General features: G+C 41.5%; 1 protein-coding gene across 1 annotated transcript in view; it reads left to right on the top strand.

Annotated features, from left to right (window-relative positions):
- Positions 1-20,242, top strand: part of LOC106599418 (BMP/retinoic acid-inducible neural-specific protein 3) — a 121,926-nt gene that overhangs the window by 75,113 nt on the left and 26,571 nt on the right. The window contains exon 6 of the mRNA XM_014190641.2: positions 4,261-4,497. Coding sequence (XP_014046116.1) covers positions 4,261-4,497 — 237 coding nt within the window. The remainder of the gene's footprint in view (positions 1-4,260; positions 4,498-20,242) is intronic.

Here is a 20,242-nt window from a genome sequence, read left to right as displayed (position 1 = left end):
GGGGCGGAGCTGTTGGCCGGGGCTGGGGTAGCCAGGAGGAAAGCTTGGCCAGCCGTAGAGAAATGCTTATTGAAATGTTAGATTATTATGGATTTATCGGTGGTGACCGTGTTACCTAGCCTCAGAGCAGTGGGCAGCTGGGAGGAGGTGCTCTTGTTCTCCATGGACTTTACAGTGTCCCAAAACTTTTTGGAGTTAGAGCTACAGGATGCAAATTTCTGTTTGAAAAAGCTAGCATTTGCTTTCCTGACTGACTGCGTGTATTGGTTCCTGACTTCCCTGAACAGTTGCATATCGCGGGGACTATTCAATGCTATTGCAGTCCGCCACAGGATGTGTTTGTGCTGGTCAAGGGCAGTCAGGTCTGGAGTGAACCAAGGGCTATATCTGTTCTTAGTTCTACATTTCTTGTAAGGGCCATGAAAGAGAGAATACTTTAGACATCAAGAAAGCCAGTCAGTTGGTTATTGACAAGTTCTTCCAACACTTTTGATAAACAGAGCAAAATAAAAATAGGCCTATAACAGTAGGGATCAGCTTGATCTCTCCCTTTAAATAAAGGATGAACCATGGCTGCCTTCCAAGCAATGGGAACCTCCCCAGAAAGGAGAGAGAGGTTAAAAAGTTTGGAGATAGACTTGGTGATGATAGTGGCAGCAACCTTAAAAAGAAGAAAGGGTCTAAACCATCTGACCCAGATGTTTTTTGGGGGTCAAGTTTCAGGAGCTCCTCTAGCACCTGGACTCAGTGACTGCCTGCAGGGAGAAACTTTGTAGCGGGGCAGGGGGAAATGAGGAAGAAGCATCGGGGATAGTCGCATTAAAAGGGGTGGGAGATGAAGAAATGTTGGACGGGCAAGGAGGCATGGCTGAGTCAAATAGGAATCCTGACTTAATGAAGTGGTGATTAAAGAGCTCAGCCATGTGCTTCTTGTCAGTAACAACCACATCATCAATTTTAAGGGACATGGGCAGCTGTGAGGAGGATGGTTTATTCTCCAGGTCTTTAACCGTTTTCTAGAACTTCTTGGGGTTAAACCCACAGAGAGAGAACTGCTCCTTAAAGTAACTAACTTTGGCCTTCCGGATAGTCTGAGTGCACTTATTTCTCATTTGCCTGAATGAGAGCTTGTCAGCCAAATGCAATTCTTGAGGTGGAGTAACTCTGCAAGTTCACGGTCGAACCAGGGACTGAACCTGTTTTTAATTCTAATTTTCTTTATGGGGGTGTGTTTGTTAACAATACCACTGAAAATATTAAAAAAAAGAAGGTCCAAGCGTTTTTGACAGAGGGAATCAAGCTGATTCTATACCATTTTACAGAGGCCAGTTCATGAAGGAAGGCTTGCTCATTACAGTTTTTTAGCAAGCGTCTATGACAAATCAGGACAGGTCGTTTCACTGAGCAGCCATTACGAACATCTGATAGGTCAAAACGGAAACCTGGGTAAAGCTTGGGTTAGGTGGAGACTGAGAGTAGTAGAATATCACACAATAAAGTTATCTGTGGCTTAATGTTCTATTGATAGAAAATATAATGAAGAGAAACTATTATGAATAAAAAATTTACAATCCAGTAATTTTCAGCTAATTAAAAATACCAAAAACACTGGATATTGGTCAATATAACCACAGATGATGCAATTTCTATTGCAATCCAGACTGCCCTTTCACACCTGGACTAAAGGTACACCTATGTGAGAATGCTATTCATTGACTACAGCGCAGCGTTCAACACCATAGTGCCCTCAAAGCCCATCACTAAGCTAATTACCCTGGGACTAAACACCTCCCTCTGCAACTGGATCCTGGACTTCCTGACAGGCCGCTCCCAGGTGGGAAGGGTCGATAACAACACATCCGCCACGCTGATCCTCAACACGGGAAAAGCACAGGAAAAGCACACCCCCATTCTCATCGACGGGGCGCAAGTGGAGCAGGTTGAGAGCTTCAAGTTCCTTGGATTGCACATCACCAACAAACTCACATGGTTCAAGCACACCAAGACAGTCGTGAAGAGGGCATGACAAAACCTATTCCCCCTCAGGAGACTGAAAAGATTTGGCATGGGTCCTCAGATCCTCAAAAGGTTTTACAGCTACACCATTGAGAGCATCCTGACGGGTTGCATCACTGCCTGGTATGGCAACTGCTTGGCCTCCGACTGCAAGGCACTACAGAGGGTAGTGCGTACGGCCCAGTACATCACCAAGCTTCCTGCCATCCAGGACCTCTATACCAGGCGGTGTCAGAGGAAGGCCCTAAAAATTGTCAAAGACTCCAGCCACCCTAGTCATAGACTGTTCTCTCTGCTACCGCACGGCAAGCGGTACCGGAGCGCCAAGTCTAGGTCCAAGAGGCTTCTAAACAGCTTCTACCCCCATTCCATAAGACTCCTGAACATCTAATCAAATGGCTACCCAGACTATTTGCATTGACCAGCACTAGTAAAATCCTTTAGGATAATAACCCTATTCAAATAGGCCTACGTGTGAAGTTGAAGTAGATAAACATTGTAGTAGGGTTACTAGAAAACAAACAAGAACAGTTAATCCCATTTTAGTACATCTATTATTATTTGCAACTCAAAGTCCATGTGGTCTATAATAATATTAAATGGCAGAGGTTAATGCCAGTCTAATAAATGTTATATTTTCCAATTCTTTAAAAGCAGGCTGCAGACAAGCATTTCAGCGAACACTAATTTGCTTCGAACACCCACGACAGGAATGTCACCACAAGTCAAAGGTGAAAACAGCACAAAGTACAGTGTGAGGAGAGGAATGAGCCCTGAGCATTATTTTCTTTCAGCCATCACCAATTATAAACACAGCTTGTGCCAATTTCTAGCGCCTTCTTCAGGTTTGACATTTAAATTGTCAACCCACTTAATACCGCCGTCTCCTGAAGGAAGCTCCCTGCTGACAGAGACCCGGTAACTACTGAGAGGTGGTTGGAAATCTGTAACATTATATGAGCTCTTTTTTTAAATAGAGAGAGTGTGTGTGTGTCTTGGTGTGTGTGTCTTGGCGTGTGTGTGTGTGTGTGTGTGTGTGTGTGTGTGTGTGTGTGTGTGTGTGTGTGTGTGTGTGTGTGTGTGTGTGTGTGTGTGTGTGTGTGTGTGTGTGTGTCTTGGCGTGTGTGTCTTGGTGTGTGTGTGCGTGCACATGTACATTATATTCTTCTAATGTGTAGAAGTTTATTTTGCAAAAAAAGTCTCTGAAGTCCCCACAAGAGATCAGACATTAGCACAGGAAGATAAATAATATATGGGAAAGTGTTGTTCTTGACAACTGAAGCTCGCAATTCCAAAGAAAAGTACTAGTTGCACTGTCTCCAAAAAGAGGCAGAGATGGAGGGTCTGGGGAGCAGTCTGTTATTTAGCTGTCTCCCAAATTAAAGCCATCTCTGCCAGCTAGCTCTCCTATTGGCTCACAGAACCTGACAGCCGCCAAGGCAGGGAATGAAGACTGTGACTAATTGTGTCTGCTCTCCACAATCCAGAAAGTAAATACCAAGGAACACACATAAATATTCATAATAAGGCATACGGATTGACTCCCGCTCTTGAAAAATGTCCAAAGTGGTGCAACTGACAGGAAGCCTTTGTCAAAGGATAACATGATCATTAGATTCCAAACACCTACAGCTTCTGACTAAACAAAAACATTTTGAGAGAAAAAAAAGCACACAATTGAATGCATATTATTGAACTCGCTGCAATAATATGAATATGTATTGATCATGTATATTTTAAACACTACAAAAATATAATGGGTTTTCAAATTGCTTGTGATTTTATGGTGTCCTTATCCACATTACAATAACCTATTTTAGGTGCATCTATAACAATTGTAGGAGATTTGTGCAGGTGTAGAGCCATAGGGGAGGCATGTTCTGATGGGTGGCATTGTTTTATAGAACTGTTCCATCAAAATGTTGGTTGCGTCTCAAATAGTACCCTATTTCCTAAGTACTGTAGTATCGTAAGTGCATAGTTCCATAACCTTGATTATATACACTCTGGATTTTGTTTTGCAGTCTCTGCCATAATCTCTAATGCCCAATTACTAGCAACCAGGTTCCCTTGTCTTGCTGTGGCTAAACTAACCCAATTACAGTCATTCCCATCTCATTTTTAGTCTTATGCTCTCGCTATGGAGGCTCTTTGAGGGATAAACGTGACATATATAACTTCATGTCACTAAAATATAATATTGCATAAATGACAAGATTCTATAATATTCTCCTCTGTACTCAGGTTTACAGGATGTCCTTCCAGAATTCCTCCGGAACCGTTTTGTGGAGGCTGCTCTCAGCTACGTGGCATGCAACTCTGAGGGGGAGCTTTTGTGTCGTAACAATGACTGCTGGTGCCGCTGCTCTGCCAAGTTCCCTGATTGTAACTGCCCCTTGGCTGATATCAAAGTCATGGAGGAAAATCTGCACAAAAGCAAGGAATCCTGGACCAACTTCAACACTGAATTTATGGAATCAGGTGGGCTATTTGTTTGTTATTTGTTATTCATTTCCATCAAGCTGCATTTGAAAGCTATTGGGAGGAGCAGGACACAGGTGTACTATAAAATATCAATAAAAAAAACGAACCAACCCAAATGGCTACAACCATTTTGCTCAATATCAACAAACAGCTAGCTAATGCCGTGAATATGTACAACTAGATGTACTGGTACTGGTGCCTCTCAGGCAGTTCAAGTTATTGATTGGGGACAACTTTACTGAAAAATGTGATTGTTTCTCTTGAGTGTGTTTGTAATCTTGTATATTTGTATTATGTTGTATTTGTAACTTGTGAATATGCAGGGCTCCCTTGAAAAAGAGACATTGGTCTCAATGGGACTTAAATGTAAAAAAGAAAAACAGAAGAAGAAAAACAAGTGTAGCTTGACATTGGAGGCAGGTAGTGTTCCCCATTGCAATGTTTTCTCTAATGTCTATCTGCGAGAGGGCTTCTCTCCATCTGTTGGATTCTGTATGATATAGAAAGTGCATACTGAGTGATGTTTTGAAAGCACAGGCATGCTCCCTTAATTCCCTGAACATCATTTTGACAATACCTGACTTAGCAATATCAGAGCACCTCTCGCATTAAATTGTTATAAGATGCTGCGTTGTTGACAGGCTACTGAAAAGGAGGAATAAGTTCCTCATAATTGCAGCATATTCTTGTTCTGCTGACATTGTTTTGTCTGAAGCCTAACTTAAGCAATTTGTCATGAAAATGAGCACATAGCCCCTTTCATTCTTTTAGATGGTTGAGTGTCAAAATATGGGCAAAAAATATCATAAAAGGCATATGCACACACACACACACACACACACACACACACACTCAAACACCTTAACCCAAGCTGAAAAATGTATGATGTACAATACAGAGGGAGGAAGTGATCTAAGCATTAAGCATTTTTAATGGGGCAGAGTGTTTGTCTTTTCATGGCTCTCCACTTACCACAGAGAGCAAAGCATCCAAGGCTCAGTGCTGCTGGTTAGAGTCTGCTTAGAGTCTGCATGCAAGGTTGAGCTGCAGCAGTTCTAGTGAGATTAGTTGATAAATAATGTGGCGAGGAAAAACTTGAAATATGTGGGAAGTGCTGGCACATCAAGTATTTCGCCCAGCCAAGGAATGATCCAAACAGAGAGATAAATCCTGTCTCCGTCTCCAAAGCCTCTTCTGTCCCACGATGGGGCTTTAATGAAAGCACCCCCAAATATCTTTAACTATAGGCCTTCACTCATCAAAATGCATGTGGGTCTTTCTATAAACTAGCGTACCAGTGAGGATTTCCTACACTGGACAACTTGTTACAGATGTCATTGACAATAATCTGCAAAAAATGTTAATGTCATTACATTAAGATATAAGGGACGATAATGGCTACATTCAATAAAATTCATGAGTTGGTTTAAAACCTATGTTTAACCCTTTATCATGGTTGGTGTCTTGATGGATTTGTCCAAAATCATGTGACATGAAACATGACTTTTCTGTCCTTGTATTTATGGCTGTGTAAGTTGTCGTTATATCATATATGTATGTCGCGTGTCACTACTTCACAGGAGAGCCATTTGAATGTTTCTTGACAGAAATGCCTTCTGGAACATTTGAACTTTCATGTGCCTTAATAACAAACTTAATGCCGTCTATAAATACGAATAAAATGGTTAAATTATGACCCTAGTTGGTTTAGCCACAGAAAAAGACAACAACCTTCCTGCTAGCCATGATTGGTAATGATAATGAGTGGGTTGGACCTGCCCAGAGATGAGTTCGGATTGGTCTGCCATGTAAGCACACTTCTGTCTATTTGAGCTGGTCAGTATGTGTACAGTAGGTAATCCTGTCTAGTCCTGCATAGTAGAACTGTATAAGTGTTGCTCTTCATTTTCTGGAGGACCGAGTTTTGAAATCAGTGTAATTAGAGTATGATAGATAAGGAGATGGAGAAAACACCTGTCTCCGGTTAAGTCTTGAAACTAAGGGCAACCATGGCATCTGCATACATCCATGTAAGATAGTCTAGCTAGCTACATTTTCAGATATTAAACTTTTGAAATTTTGTCAGAAAGTCATTTTCATTTCAAGTTAAAGAGTACTTTTAGATAGGGCTGGGCGATATGGCCAAAATATCATATCATATGGTATTTTTGAATTTTTGACGGTATGATGGTATTTGGCGGTATTTTATGTTTTTGATTAATAAAAGTTCTAAATTTGCTTTATGAGTAGTGCATGACCCTAGGGTGGCAACACATATATTCTAAATTATTTCAATGCGTCTTTCTTCATTGGGATTGTTTTATACTGTTCAATTCAACTTCAACCTAAAATAATTTCCTGCATTTCCATCAATTTCTGCATTTCCTGCACTCATTTGAAATAATTTCCACACTGCCACGATATGGGAAAAAATACTAGGCCTTATTTTTAACCAAATGTTGCAATTGTGATTTAGGTCACTTTTGGAATCGTGGAAATAGAATGTTTATTATAATTATATAGTTAGAATATAAATAATAGTGGGCACTTTGAATACAGTGTTGTTTGACATGACAACGAATAAAATGCCATGGACAAGTTATTATGACAGGGTAGGAACCAAAGTGATGTTAAGTGTTTCCTAGGGGACCCTATAATCTTGGGCTACATTAAATCTTTATTCATATAGCCAACATATTCATGCTTCGCCTAATCCTCTTTGATTTAGAAGATACGGTTGCACAAACAACATGCTGATTTAGGCCTCCACCAGCACTGGTATCAGGCTATATTAGCTAGCTACGTTTGCTCTGACTGTCATATGCGTCGTAACAAAGCGCAGCGGGTATAGTGCTCATCTTCTTACTTTATTTTAAAGAGAACACTCAAACAAAATAAACAAAACGACGAAACAGTTCCGTAAGGCACACAGGCTATACAGGAAACAACCACCCACAAAAACACAGGAAAAACAGGCTGCCTAAGTATGGCTTCCAATCAGAGACAACGAAAGACACCTGCCTCTGATAGGAAGCCTTACTTGGCCACACATAGAAAAAGAAACATAGAAATAGAAAATTAGAACCAAAATCCCCTAGAACCAAAAAACCCCAAAACACACAAAACAAACACTCCCTGCCACGCCCTGACCATACTACAATTACAAATGACCCCTTTACTGGTCAGGACGTGACACTGACTCAATACTTTTATTAGCTAGTTAGCTAGCCAGCCAGATAACTAGCGATTAGCATTAGTGGCTAACACGATTTAGCTTAACTTGCTAAGAAAATATAAACTAGCTGTTTGCAGATGTAAGATACACAAACTAATATTGTAATTATAGAATGCTTGTGGATTTATATTAAGATCAAACATTGTCATCAACATTGTTGCATGTTCTGCATTGACCATGCAGACTGAACGAAAGTGTCTCGTGGTCAAGTAACAGCAAATGCGCTCCTTGAGTGACAGGGGGTGGGACTAGGTCTATGTGGAAAGCAGCATGGAAAGAGAGAGAGCGGAGAGGGATGACTCAAGTAGCGGAGTAAATTATAAAAATGGACGTTACACACGGCGTATCACATTTAACAAACCAAACATTAAAATAACGTTATAGAAGGTAAAGTAAAAACCCAAACCAGTCCGTGTATCAATATCGGTATATAGTAAAATATGGTATACTGCCCAGCCCTACTGTTAGCTAGCTAGCTAACGTTAGCTGGCTGGCTCGCTAGCTATCTCTGTAGTAATATTATTCATATCTCAGAGCCATTTTCTTTGCTAGTTAAAAAGTGTAATTAAATTGTTGAAAGCATTACAGTTGCAGTCACCAATGCTCTGGATAACATAAAAACAGCCTAACGAGCTCTGCTAGGGCGAGTAAAATGGTCAGTCAGCTGTTCTCTTATTTGTGTCTGGAAGTAGCTTTAACAAGTGACTCCACTATGCAAGTAACCATTTCAATACAATGTTAATGATGTCACTGCGACAACTGTTGATAGACGTAGCTGGTAAATTCGCTCTGGTTAATTACTCTGATTTCAGAGTACTCTCGTTTGAGTGTGCAAGAGCGCAGAATAACTGATGAATTTAAGAACGCTCAACACCTGCTGAATATGGCCGGTGTCAGTAAACTTTGGCAAAAAAGCTTAATTAAGTTGTTGCCAGCAGCACAGTTGCAGTCCCCAACGCTCTGGATAACATAAAAACACCATAACCAGCTCCGCTAGGGCGAGTAAAATGGTCAGTGAGATGTTCTCTTATTTTTGTCTGGAAGTAGCTAGCAAGCTAGCCATCTTTAGCCAGTTAGCTTGGGTGCTTGACTGCTGTTGTTAGGACATAACGCTCGGATTAACTGTTTAAGAGATCGGTGAGGCTAAAGTTTAAGATGGTGTGAATGATGCTGAATGGGTGTAGACAAAGAAGAGCTCTCAGTAGGTGTACCAAAATATTTAAAGGCCATTTTCTCAAAAGTGAGGTTACAAGTTTATCAACTTTCAAAGCAAAATTACTTTCCCATTGTTCCTCAACTGTAGTGTATGATACACCATTTTCTAGCTCTGAGTCTCTACTTTTATCCAATGTAAGAAACACCATTTCAAATTTTGCTACATAAGACCGAGTCGAGCCGTTTGGTCGCATATTAAGTATTAATCAGTTAAATTAGACATTGAACTTGAACAATGTAAGAAGCCTGGATCCTGCTGTGGGACAGTTTTTTGTATAGAGATATCAGAAATGCAGTGTAACTCTGTAACATTTTGTGTCTCTATATGTTATTTGGTGGAAACAGTTTTCATGGGCACACAAATCCAAGATAGTAAATGTGATTGCAAAATCAGATGCTTATAACCGAAAGTCACCTTACCTTGATACTTACTGTAAAACCTAAATTGATAATCTCGTTAACATGGTTCTTCACTAATTATGCATAATACTTGTCGGATGCGCAATTTGGTGTCCAGCTGATTAGTTACTGTGTGCAATTGTGTAAATAGACTTTTGCACAGCACCCAATGCTATTCCTATTAATTATTCTGAATAACAAATAAATTACAAAAAAATTATATTTTACTATTCACAATATGATCTGGTAATGAAATAACATCACAGATACATTTTGTTTTCGATGTTACACCTGCAATTTTAAACAATACAATGGGCTTGAAGTAGCTTACGTGAACTTGAATTTGGAGCCCAGAAATTCAAGTACTGGAATAGGCCTACCTTGAAAATCTGAAATTTCCTTCTCGAAATTTGGTTCTCGAAAAGTCCTTGTAATTATTGTGTAAGTTCTCCTGCTCCCTTGCAATTATCCAGGATTTGATTTTTGATCTGTTTTTGTGAGAGTCCAGAAAGTGGAGAGCAATACTTATGCAGTTCTACTGCCACTTCAATTGATGGGTGTTGTGCTACTCTTTTGCGGTAAAACCATGTGTGGTTATTATGAGGACGACAACATCTTAATGTTTGCTTCAACTTGACTTTCCACAGAAATCCTTTCCTAAAAAATGGAACCTGGTTTTTGGTCACTTTCTCATTATAAAAACAGCGATGATGAGATTCAAAGGTGAGATTAATGCTACCGCTAATCATGGCTTTATTATGTGTGCCAATTTCGGCCACATAGGCTCCAGAAAAATTGCTGTGCATGCATCCAATCTATTTAGTCAGGCAATGTCCACATTATTCTCAAATATTTTTAATGTAATAGTAATTTCAATATCAAGTAAGGTCTAAAAAAAGCATTTTTCTTAAAGTGGTTGTCAAATTTTTGGACACTTGATTTTGATGATTTTGAGGTACATGAAAATTATAATTAAGTGCTTGAAAAAGTCCCTGAAAGTCCTTGAATTTGACTTGCCAATGTCTGTATGAATCCTGCTGAAAGGATGTATAGTCCTAAGCCTATATTGTTATAGGTGGGGTTATGGGAGAGTTGCATATATTCACTTTTATTCCTCTAAGTGCACATGTGGAACTGAATGAAAATCCGTTTTATTTTTGTTTCAATCCAATTTAAAAATGTTATCCCAATGTTACACATTGGCCCCATTATTTATAGAAAGACCCATATCTCTTTTGAGCAGATGAAATGGCTAGCTCCAGAGGACTAGGCCAGCCAAGGCAAAGCCTGACTAGAATTATATTTACTCCAGTCATGAATCTGTTTCCATTGTCAGAAAACTAGATGGCTTGGGAGTCTGGTAATAATAGGCCTTTAGTATAAACTGTTATTGCAACTTCTTTGGGATTGGTGTCCCTTCCATGGGACGGTTGAGCTAACGTAGGCTAATGCAATTAGCATGAGGTGGTAAGTAACAAGAACATTTCCCAGGACATAGACATATCTGATATTGGCAGAAAGCTTAAATTCTTGTTAATCTAACTGCGCTGTCCAATTTACAGTAGCTATTACAGTGAAAGAATACCATGCTGTTGTTTGAGGAGAGTGCACAGTTTTGAACATGATAAGTTATTAATAAACAAATTAGGCATATTTGGGAATGCAATGAGAAATGCAATGCATATGAGAATGCATATTGAGAAATGCAATGGTTCATTTGATCAGTCTAAAACTTTGCACATGCACTGCTGCCATCTAGTGGCCAAAATCTAAATTGCAGCTGGGCTGGAATAATACATTATGGCCATTCTCTTGCATTTCAAAGATGACGGTAAAAAAAAATACAAAAGAACAGTTGTTTTTTTCTTTGTATTATCTTTTACCAAATCTATTGTGTTATATTCCTCTACATTCCTTTCACATATCCACAAATTTCAAAGTGTTTCCTTTCAAATGGTACCAAGAATATGCATATCCTTGCTTCTGGGCCTGAGTTATAGGCAGTTAGATTTGGGTATGTAATTTTAGGCGAAAATTGAAAAAAAGGGTGGCTTAAGGCTCTGGCAATACAACAAAGACTTGATTGTTTACGTTTAAAAATGCATTGATTGTGGTGACAATGTTTACACTATAGTACATACTGTATGGACCTTTTTAAGGTTGAGTTATACTTATGAACACACAATACTAATTCAAGTAGGAATTACAAGACAGTAGCCTAATACTGATGTACCACTGCGGACAGTAGTCATTTTCCAAATTAGTTCCTGCTGTCTTTGTTGAGCACAATCATTCAAATGGCTCAGAAAGCCAATGTCACAGGACATCAGGTTGTAATGAATGCATTCGTGAAGTTGAATGAACCTCCGAAGTAAACAAAGCTAGCAAACAAAGCTATGTCGATGTTGATTTAAAAAAAAAATATATATAATAATAATAGTAATTGAAGGACTAATGTTTCATATATGATGCCTCTCATTAGTGACGCAATTTCTACACAGATTTCTACGACTGACAAAGCAAAACCAATTTTCTCATGCTGGCACCCAGGCTACCCCTAATATTAGTTGTATAGTTGTATAGTCAAATGAGCTACACTTTACTGTATGTAAATCTGCAATGCACACACATTACATGAATCTTAACAGGTTTGTTTACATATTGGGTGGATTTTTTTAATCCATCAAAAATAATCTGTCAACACCTTTTAACTACCATTATAAACAATGTACCGAGGTGTAAAATCTGTCCATAAATGTCAAGTGTTCTCTCAGTGTTAGATTTACTTTTCTTTCGTTACACAGTGCAAATCACCTAATTGTCACAATGGTTCCATTATGTTAATTAAAACATGCCTTCAAGTAACAGTGAGTTGTTTGATACATGGTACCAACAACAAATAGTCTTGGCACTGCTCACCATCAATGCCTGCCAGTTGAAATTCCACTGATGTCTTGCCCATTTCTGCATTTATTACCTCAAAAAAGCATGGACTGCGAGTGCTTAGATGTGGCACATACAAATTTTGAATGCGACAGATTTGTACAAACATGAAAAAGGCTTATCCAGAAATTGATTTATTTGGTTCAATAGCTGGCAACATCTTTCATGTTTAAAATGTTACATTTTTTATGTTTTTCATGTTTTGAACAGTTAATTTTGTAAATGTCACCCATAACAACTTGTGATGGACATTTGTCAGTTATTCATTCAAAGTGTTGTGTTTCTGTGATACCAGTACGGGGGCCTCCCGAGTGGCGCAGCGGTCTAAGGCACTGCATCGCTGTGCTAGAGGAGTTACTACAGACCTGGGTTCATTCCCAGACTGTGCCATAACTGGCCGTGGCCCGGAGTCCCATAGGATGGCGCACAAATGGCCCAGTGTCGTCCGGGTTAGAGGAGAGTTTGGCCGGGGGGCCTTTACTTGGCTCATCGCACCCTAGCGACTCCTTGTGGTGGGCCTGTGCCTGTAGGCTGACCCAGGTAGCCAATTGAACAGTGTTTCATCCGACACGTTGGTGCGGCTGGCTTCCGGGTTAAGCTGGCAGGTGTTAAGGAGCGCAGTTAGGAGGACCCATGACTCCATCTTCACCTCACCCAAGCCCATTGGGGAGTTGCAGCGATGAGATAAGATCAAAATTGGGGAGAAAAAGGGGGGTAGGTAACAAACAAAAAAATACAGCAAAAAAAAGAAGGGAAAAAATAAGTACTGGTACGACCTAGCCACCGATGGAGCATTATAGGCGATAGATTTTGTGCTCTAACTTTGGAACACTATGGGCTATCAGCTCAACTTGGTATAGAGCCATTATTGGAATCTAAATATGTATTTACGTTTATATTTTCATTGTATTTTTTTATAGTGGCTGCCATGCCCCCCAGGGGCCAAATCTGGGGTGGCTCCATAGATTTACATCTATATCAATCAATCAAATTTATTTAGATAGCCCTTCTTACATCAGCTGATGTCACAAAGTGCTCTACAGAAACCCAGCCTAAAACCCCAAACAGCAAGCAATGCAGCTGTAGAAGCATGGTGGCTAGGAAAAGCTCCCTAGATAGGCCAGAACCGTGGAAGAAATATAGAGAGGAACCAGGCTATGAGGGGTGGCCAGTCTTCTTCTGGATGTGCCGGGTGGAGATTATAACAGAACATGGCCAAGATGTTCAAATGTTCATAGATGACCAGCAGGGTCAAATAATAATAATCACAGTGGTTGTTGAGGGTGCAACAGGTCAGCACCTCAGGAGTAAATGTCAGGTGGCTTTTCATAGCCGATCATTCAGAGTATCTCTACTGCTCCTGCTGTCTCTAGAGAGTTGAAAACAGCAGGTCTGGGACCGTTAGCACGTCCGGTGAACAGTTCAGGGTTCCATAGCCGCAGGCAGAACAGTTGAAACTGGAGCAGTAGCACGGCCAGGTGGACTGGGGACAGCAAGGAGTCATCAGGCCAGGTAGTCCTGAGGCATGGTCCTAGGGCTCAGGTCCTCCGAGAGAAAGAAAGAAAGCATACTTAAATTCACACAGGACACCGGATAAGACAGGAGAAATACTCCAGATATAACAGACTGACCCTAGTCCCCCGACAGATAAACTACTGCAGCATAAATACTGGAGGCTGAGACAGGAGGGGTCGAGAGACACTGTGGCCCCGTCTGATGATACCCCGGACAGGGCCAAACAGGCAGGATATAACCCCACTCACTTTGCCAAAGCACAGCCCCCACACCACTAGAGGGATATCTTCAACCACCAATTTACCATCCTGAGACAAGGCCGAGTATAGCCCACAAAGATCTCCGCCACCGCGCAACCCAAGGGGGGGCGCCAAACCAGACAGGAAGATCACGTCAGTGACTCAACCCACTCAAGTGACGCACCCCTCCCAGGGACGGCATGGAAGAGCACCAGTAAGCCAGTGACTCAGCCCCTGTAATAGGGTTAGAGGCAGAGAATCCCAGTGGAGAGAGGGGAACCGGCCAGGCAGAGACAGCAAGGGCGGTGCGTTGCTCCAGTGCCTTTCCGTTCACCTTCACACTCCTGGACCAGACTACACTCAATCATAGGACCTACTGAAGAGATGAGTCTTCAATAAAGACTTAAAGGTTGAGACCGAGTCTGCGTCTCTCACATAGGTAGCCAGACCATTCCATAAAAATGGAGCTCAATAGGAGAAAGCCCTGCCTCCAGCTGTTTGCTTAGAAATTCTAGGGACAGTAAGGAGGCCTGTGGCTTGTGACCGTAGCATATGTGTAGGTATGTACGGCAGGACCAAATCGAAAAGATAGGTAGGAGCAAGCCCATGTAATGCTTTGTAGGTCAGCAGTACAACCTTGAAATCAGCCCTTGCCTTAACAGGAAGCCAGTGTAGAGAGGCTAGCACTGGAGTAATGTGATCACATTTTTGGGTTCTAGTCAAGATTCTAGCAGCCATGTTTAGCATTAACTGAAGTTTATTTAGTGCTTTATCCGGGTAGCCGGAAAGTAGAGCATTGCCGTAGTCTAACCTAGAAGTGACAAAAGCATGGATTAATTTTTCTGCATCATTATTGGACAGAACATTTCTGATTTTTGCAGTGTTACGTAGATGGAAAAAAGCTGTCCTTGAAACAGTCTTGCTATGTTCGTCAAAAGAGAGATCAGGTTCCAGAGTAACACAGAGGTCCTTCACAGTTTTATTTGGGATGACTGTACATCCATCAATATTAATTGTCAGACTAAACAGAAGATCTCTTTGTTTCTTGGGACCTAGAACAAGCATCTCTGTTTTGTCCGAGTTTAAAAGTAGAACATTTGCAGCCATCCACTTCCTTATGTCTGAAACACAGGCTTCCAGCGAGGGCAATTTTGGGGCTTCACTATGTTTCATCGAAATGTACAGCTCTGTGTCATCTGCAAAGCAGTGAAAGTTAACATTATGTTTCCGAATGACATCACCAAGAGGTAAAATATATAGTGAAAACAATAGTGGTCCTAAAACGGAACCTTGAGGAATACCGAAATTTACAGTTGATTTGTCAGAGGACAAACCATCCACAGAGACAAACTGAAGTCTTTCCAACAGATAAGATCTAAACCAGGCCAGAACTTGTCCTTGTAGACCAATTTGGGTTTCCAATCTCTCCAAAAGAATGTGGTGATCGATGGTATCAAAAGCAGCACTAAGGTCTATGAGCACGAGGACAGATGCAGAGCCTCGGTCTGACGCCATTAAAAGGTAATTTACCACCTTTACAAGTGCAGTCTCAGTGCTATGATGGGGTCTAAAACCAGACTGAAGCGTTTCGTATACATTGTTTGTCTTCAGGAAGGCAGTGAGTTGCTGCGCAACAGCTTTTTCCAAATTTGAGAGGAATGAGAGATTCGATATAGGCCGATAGTTTTTTATATTTTCTGGGTCAAGGTTTGTCTTTTTCAAGAGAGGCTTTATTACTGCCACTTTTAGTGAGTTTGGTACACATCCGGTGGATAGAGAGCCGTTTATTATGTTCAACATAGGAGGGCCAAGCACAGGAAGCAGCTCTTTCAGTAGTTTAGTTGGAATAGGGTCCAGTATGCAGCTTGAAGGTTTAGAGGCCCTGAGTATTTTCATCAATGTGTCAAGAGATATAGTACTAAAAAACTTGAGAGTCTCCCTTGATCCTAGGTCGTGGCAGTTTTGTGCAGACTCTGAGCTTTGGAGGAATACGCAGATTTAAAGAGGAGTCTGTAATTTGCTTTCTAATGATCATGATCTTTTCCTCAAAGAAGTTAATGAATTTATCACTGCTGAAGTGAAAGCCATCCTGTCTTGGGGAATGCTGCTTTTTAGTTTGTTTTGCGACAGTATCAAAAAGACATTTTGGATTGTTCTTATTTTCCTCAAATAAGTTGGAAAAAAAGGATGATCGAGCAGCAGTGAGGACTCTTCGATACTGCACAGTACTGTCTTTCCAAGCTAGTCGGAAGACTTCCAGTTTGGTGTAGCGCCATTTCCGTTCCAATTTTCTGGAATCTTGCTTCAGAGCTCGGGTATTTTCTGTATACCAGGGAGCTAGTTTCTTATGACAAATATTTTTTGTTTTTAGGGGTGCGACTGCGTCTAGGGTATTGCACAAGGTTAAATTGAGTTCTTCAGTTAGGTGGTTAACTGATTTTTGTACTCTGACGTCCTTGGTTAGGAGGAGGGAGTCTGGAAGGGCATCTAGGAATCTTTGGGTTGTCCGAGAATTTATAGCACAACTTTTGATGATCCTTGGTTGGGGCCTGAGCAGATGATTTGTTGCGATTGCAAACATAATAAAATGGTGGTCTCATAGTCCAGGATTATGAGGAAAAATATTAATATCCACAACATTTATTCCACGGGACAAAACTAGGTCCAGAGTATGACTGTGGCAATGACTAGGTCTGGAGACATGTTGGACAAAACCCAATGAGTCGATGATGGCTCCGAAAGCCTTTTGGAGTGGGTCTGTGGACTTTTCCATGTGAATATTAAAGTTACCAAAAATCTGAATATTATCTGCCATGACTACAAGGTCCGATAGGAATTCAGGGAACTGTGAGGAACGCTGTATATGGCCCAGAGGCCTGTAAACAGTAGCTATAAAAAGTGATTGAGTAGGCTGCATAGATTTCATGACTAGAAGCTCAAATTTGCTATCATACATGTTAGCAACACCTCCGCCTTTGCAGGATGCGCGGGGGATATGGTCTCTAGTGTAACCAGGAGGTGAGACCTCATTTAACACAGTACATTCATCAGGCTTAGGCCATGTTTCAGTCAGGCCAATCACATCAAGATTGTGATCAATGATTAGTTCATTGACTATAACTGCCTTGGAAGTGAGGGATCTAACATTAAGTAGCCCTATTTTGAGATGTGAGGTAACACAATCTCTTTCAATAATGGTAGGAATGGAGGAGGTCTTTATTCCAGTGAGATTGCTAAGGCGAACACCGCCATGTTTAGTTTTGCCCAACCTAGGTCGAGGCACAGACACGGTCTCAATGGGGATAGCTGAGCTGAACACTGACTGTGCTAGTGGCAGACTCCACTAGCAGCCTGCTGCCTGGCCTGCACCCTATCTCATTGTGGAGCTAGGGGAGTTAGAGCCCTGTCTATATTCGGAGATACGATGAGAGCACCCCTCCAGCTAGGATGGAGTCCATTACTCCTCAACAGGCCAGGCTTGGTCCTGTTTGTGGGTGAGTCCCAGGAAGAGGGACAATTATCTACAAATTCAATTTTTTTGGGAGGGGCAGAAAACAGTTTTCAACCAGCGGTTGAGTTGTGAGACTCTGCTGTAGAGCTCATCACTCCCCCTAACTGGGAGGGGGCCAGAGACAATTACTCGATGCCGACACATCTTTCTAGCTGATTTACACGCTGAAGCTATGTTGCGCTTGGTGACCTCTGACTGTTTCATCCTAACATCGTTGGTGCCGACGTGGATAACATATCCCTATACTCTCTACACTCGCCAGTTTTAGCTTTAGCCAGCACCATCTTCAGATTAGCCTTAACGTCGGTAGCCCTGCCCCCTGGTAAACAGTGTATGATTGCTGGATGATTCGTTTTAAGTCTAATACTGCGGGTAATGGAGTCGCCAATGACTAGGGTTTTCAATTTGTCAGAGCTAATGGTGGGAGGCTTCGGCGTCTCAGACCCTGTAACGGGAGGAGTAGAGACCAGAGAAGGCTCGGCCTCTGACGGCGACTCGCTGCTTAATGGGGAGAACCGGTTGAAAGTTTCTGTCAGCTGAATGAGTGACACCGGTTGAGCATTCCTACAGCATTTCCTTCCAGAAGCCATGAGAAAGTTGTCCGGCTGCAGGGACTGTGCGAGGGGATTTATACTACTATCTGTACTAACTGGTGGAACAGACGCTGTTTCATCCTTTCCTACACTTAAATTACCCTTGCCTAACGATTGCGTCAGAAGATGGGCTTGCAGCACAGCTATCCTGTGCTGCAAGTGAAAAAGTTGAATGAAAAGAGTCGAGCGAGGGCTTTGTCAAGCAACTATCTTATACATCTACCTTTGTGACAACATTTCCAGCTTAGCACCATATGTAAACAAATTAGATATTATTTTTCATTCTTACATATTAACACATAAATCATCGTAAATTGAATTTTTTTGTTGGTAACTAGTTGTTTGACAATGCCCAAAAATGTTGAAATTACATTCCTGTCCACTGTTGGCGCTTTTAGGGTTAAATCGCATCCAGGATATACATGCATCTTTAATATCTTAGCATTTTGTACATGTCTTAGTGGTCGACTGATTTGTATTGCTTTTTTATCCCTGCATTTTGATGGAGTTAGAGTAGAATGTGACGTGTATTGCACACACTGATTAGACGATAACACCGTTATAACGAAGATCAAGCAGAATGTGGAAACTTGTATATTCAGGAACAAATGAAGGTAGATACAGAAAGAAGGCAAAATGATGGCATTCTGCTTAGCTCCAGTAATGTTTTCTCTAAGAGGGGATTATAATGTCGAGTACATGGCAGATTCTTCCTACAAACCCTGCAGAAATGCTGCTCTTAGCCCAAAGCAAAACTTCATACACAGCTCAATAGTGCTTCTCCAGCAGCCAATTCAATGTAATGCATAGAGCCACAGAACTTGCAAGAGACATAGCCTATGTATTGGTACAGTGCAAAGTATTTTGACCCCTTCACATTTTTCACGTTTTGTTACGTTACAGCCTTATTCTAAAATTGATCAATCTAAACACAATGCCCCATAATGACAAAGCAAAAACAGGTTTTTAGATTTTTTTGCAAATGTATTAAAAATAAAAAACTGAAATACCTTAATTACCTAAGTATTGAGACCCTTTGCTATGAGACTCAAAATTGAGCTCACATGCATCCTGTTTCCATTGATCATCCTTGAGATGTTTCTACAATTTGACTGGAGTCCTTTTTTTTATTCAATTGATTGGACATGATTTGGAAAGGCACACACCTGTCTATATAAGGTCCCACAGTTGACAGTGCATGTCAGAGCAAAAATCAAGCCATGTGGTCGAAAGCATTGTCTGCAGAGCTCCGAGACAGGATTATGTTGACGCACAGGTTTGGGGAAGGGTACACATTTTTTTTAAGCATTGAAGGTCCCAAGAACACAGTGGCCTCCATCATTCTTAAATGGTTGCCCGGCCAAACTGAGCAATAGGAAGAGACGGTCCTTGGTCAGAGAGGTGACCAAGAACCCAATGGTCATTCTGACAGAGCTCCAGTTCCTCTGTGGAGATGGGAGAACCTTCCAGAAGAACAACCATCTCTGCAGCACTCCTCCAATCAGGCCTTTATGGTAGATTGGCCAGATGGAAGCCACTCCTCAGTAAAAGGCACATGACAGCCCGCTTGGAATTTGCTAAAAGGCACCTAAAGGACTCTCAGACCATGAGAAAAAAGATGCTCTGTTCTGATGAAACCAAGATTGAACTCTTTGGCCTGAATGCCAAGCGCAATGTCTGGAGTAAACCAGGCACCGCTCATCACCTGGCCAATACCATCCCTACGGTGAAGCATGGTGGTGGCAGCATCATGCTGTGGGGATGTTTTTCAGCGGCAGGGACTGGGAGACTAGTCAACATTGGGGGAAAGATGAACGGAGCAAAGTACAGAGATCCTTGATGAAAACCTGCTCCAGAGAGCTCAGGATCTCAGACTTGGGCGATAGTTCACCTTCCAACAGGACAACAACTCTAAACACACAGCCAAGACAATGAAGGAGTGGCTTCCGGACAAGTCTCTGACTGTCCTTGAGTGGCCCAGCCAGAGCCTGGACTTGAACCCGATCTAACATCTCTGGAGAGACCTGAAAATAGCTGTGCAGCGACACTCCCCATCCAATCTGACAGAGCTTGAGAGGACCTGCAGAGAAGA

The sequence above is a fragment of the Salmo salar genome, chromosome ssa03 (assembly GCF_905237065.1).
Source record: "Salmo salar chromosome ssa03, Ssal_v3.1, whole genome shotgun sequence".
Lineage (NCBI taxonomy): Eukaryota > Metazoa > Chordata > Actinopteri > Salmoniformes > Salmonidae > Salmo > Salmo salar.
This window is presented reverse-complemented; position numbering and strand designations above follow the sequence as displayed.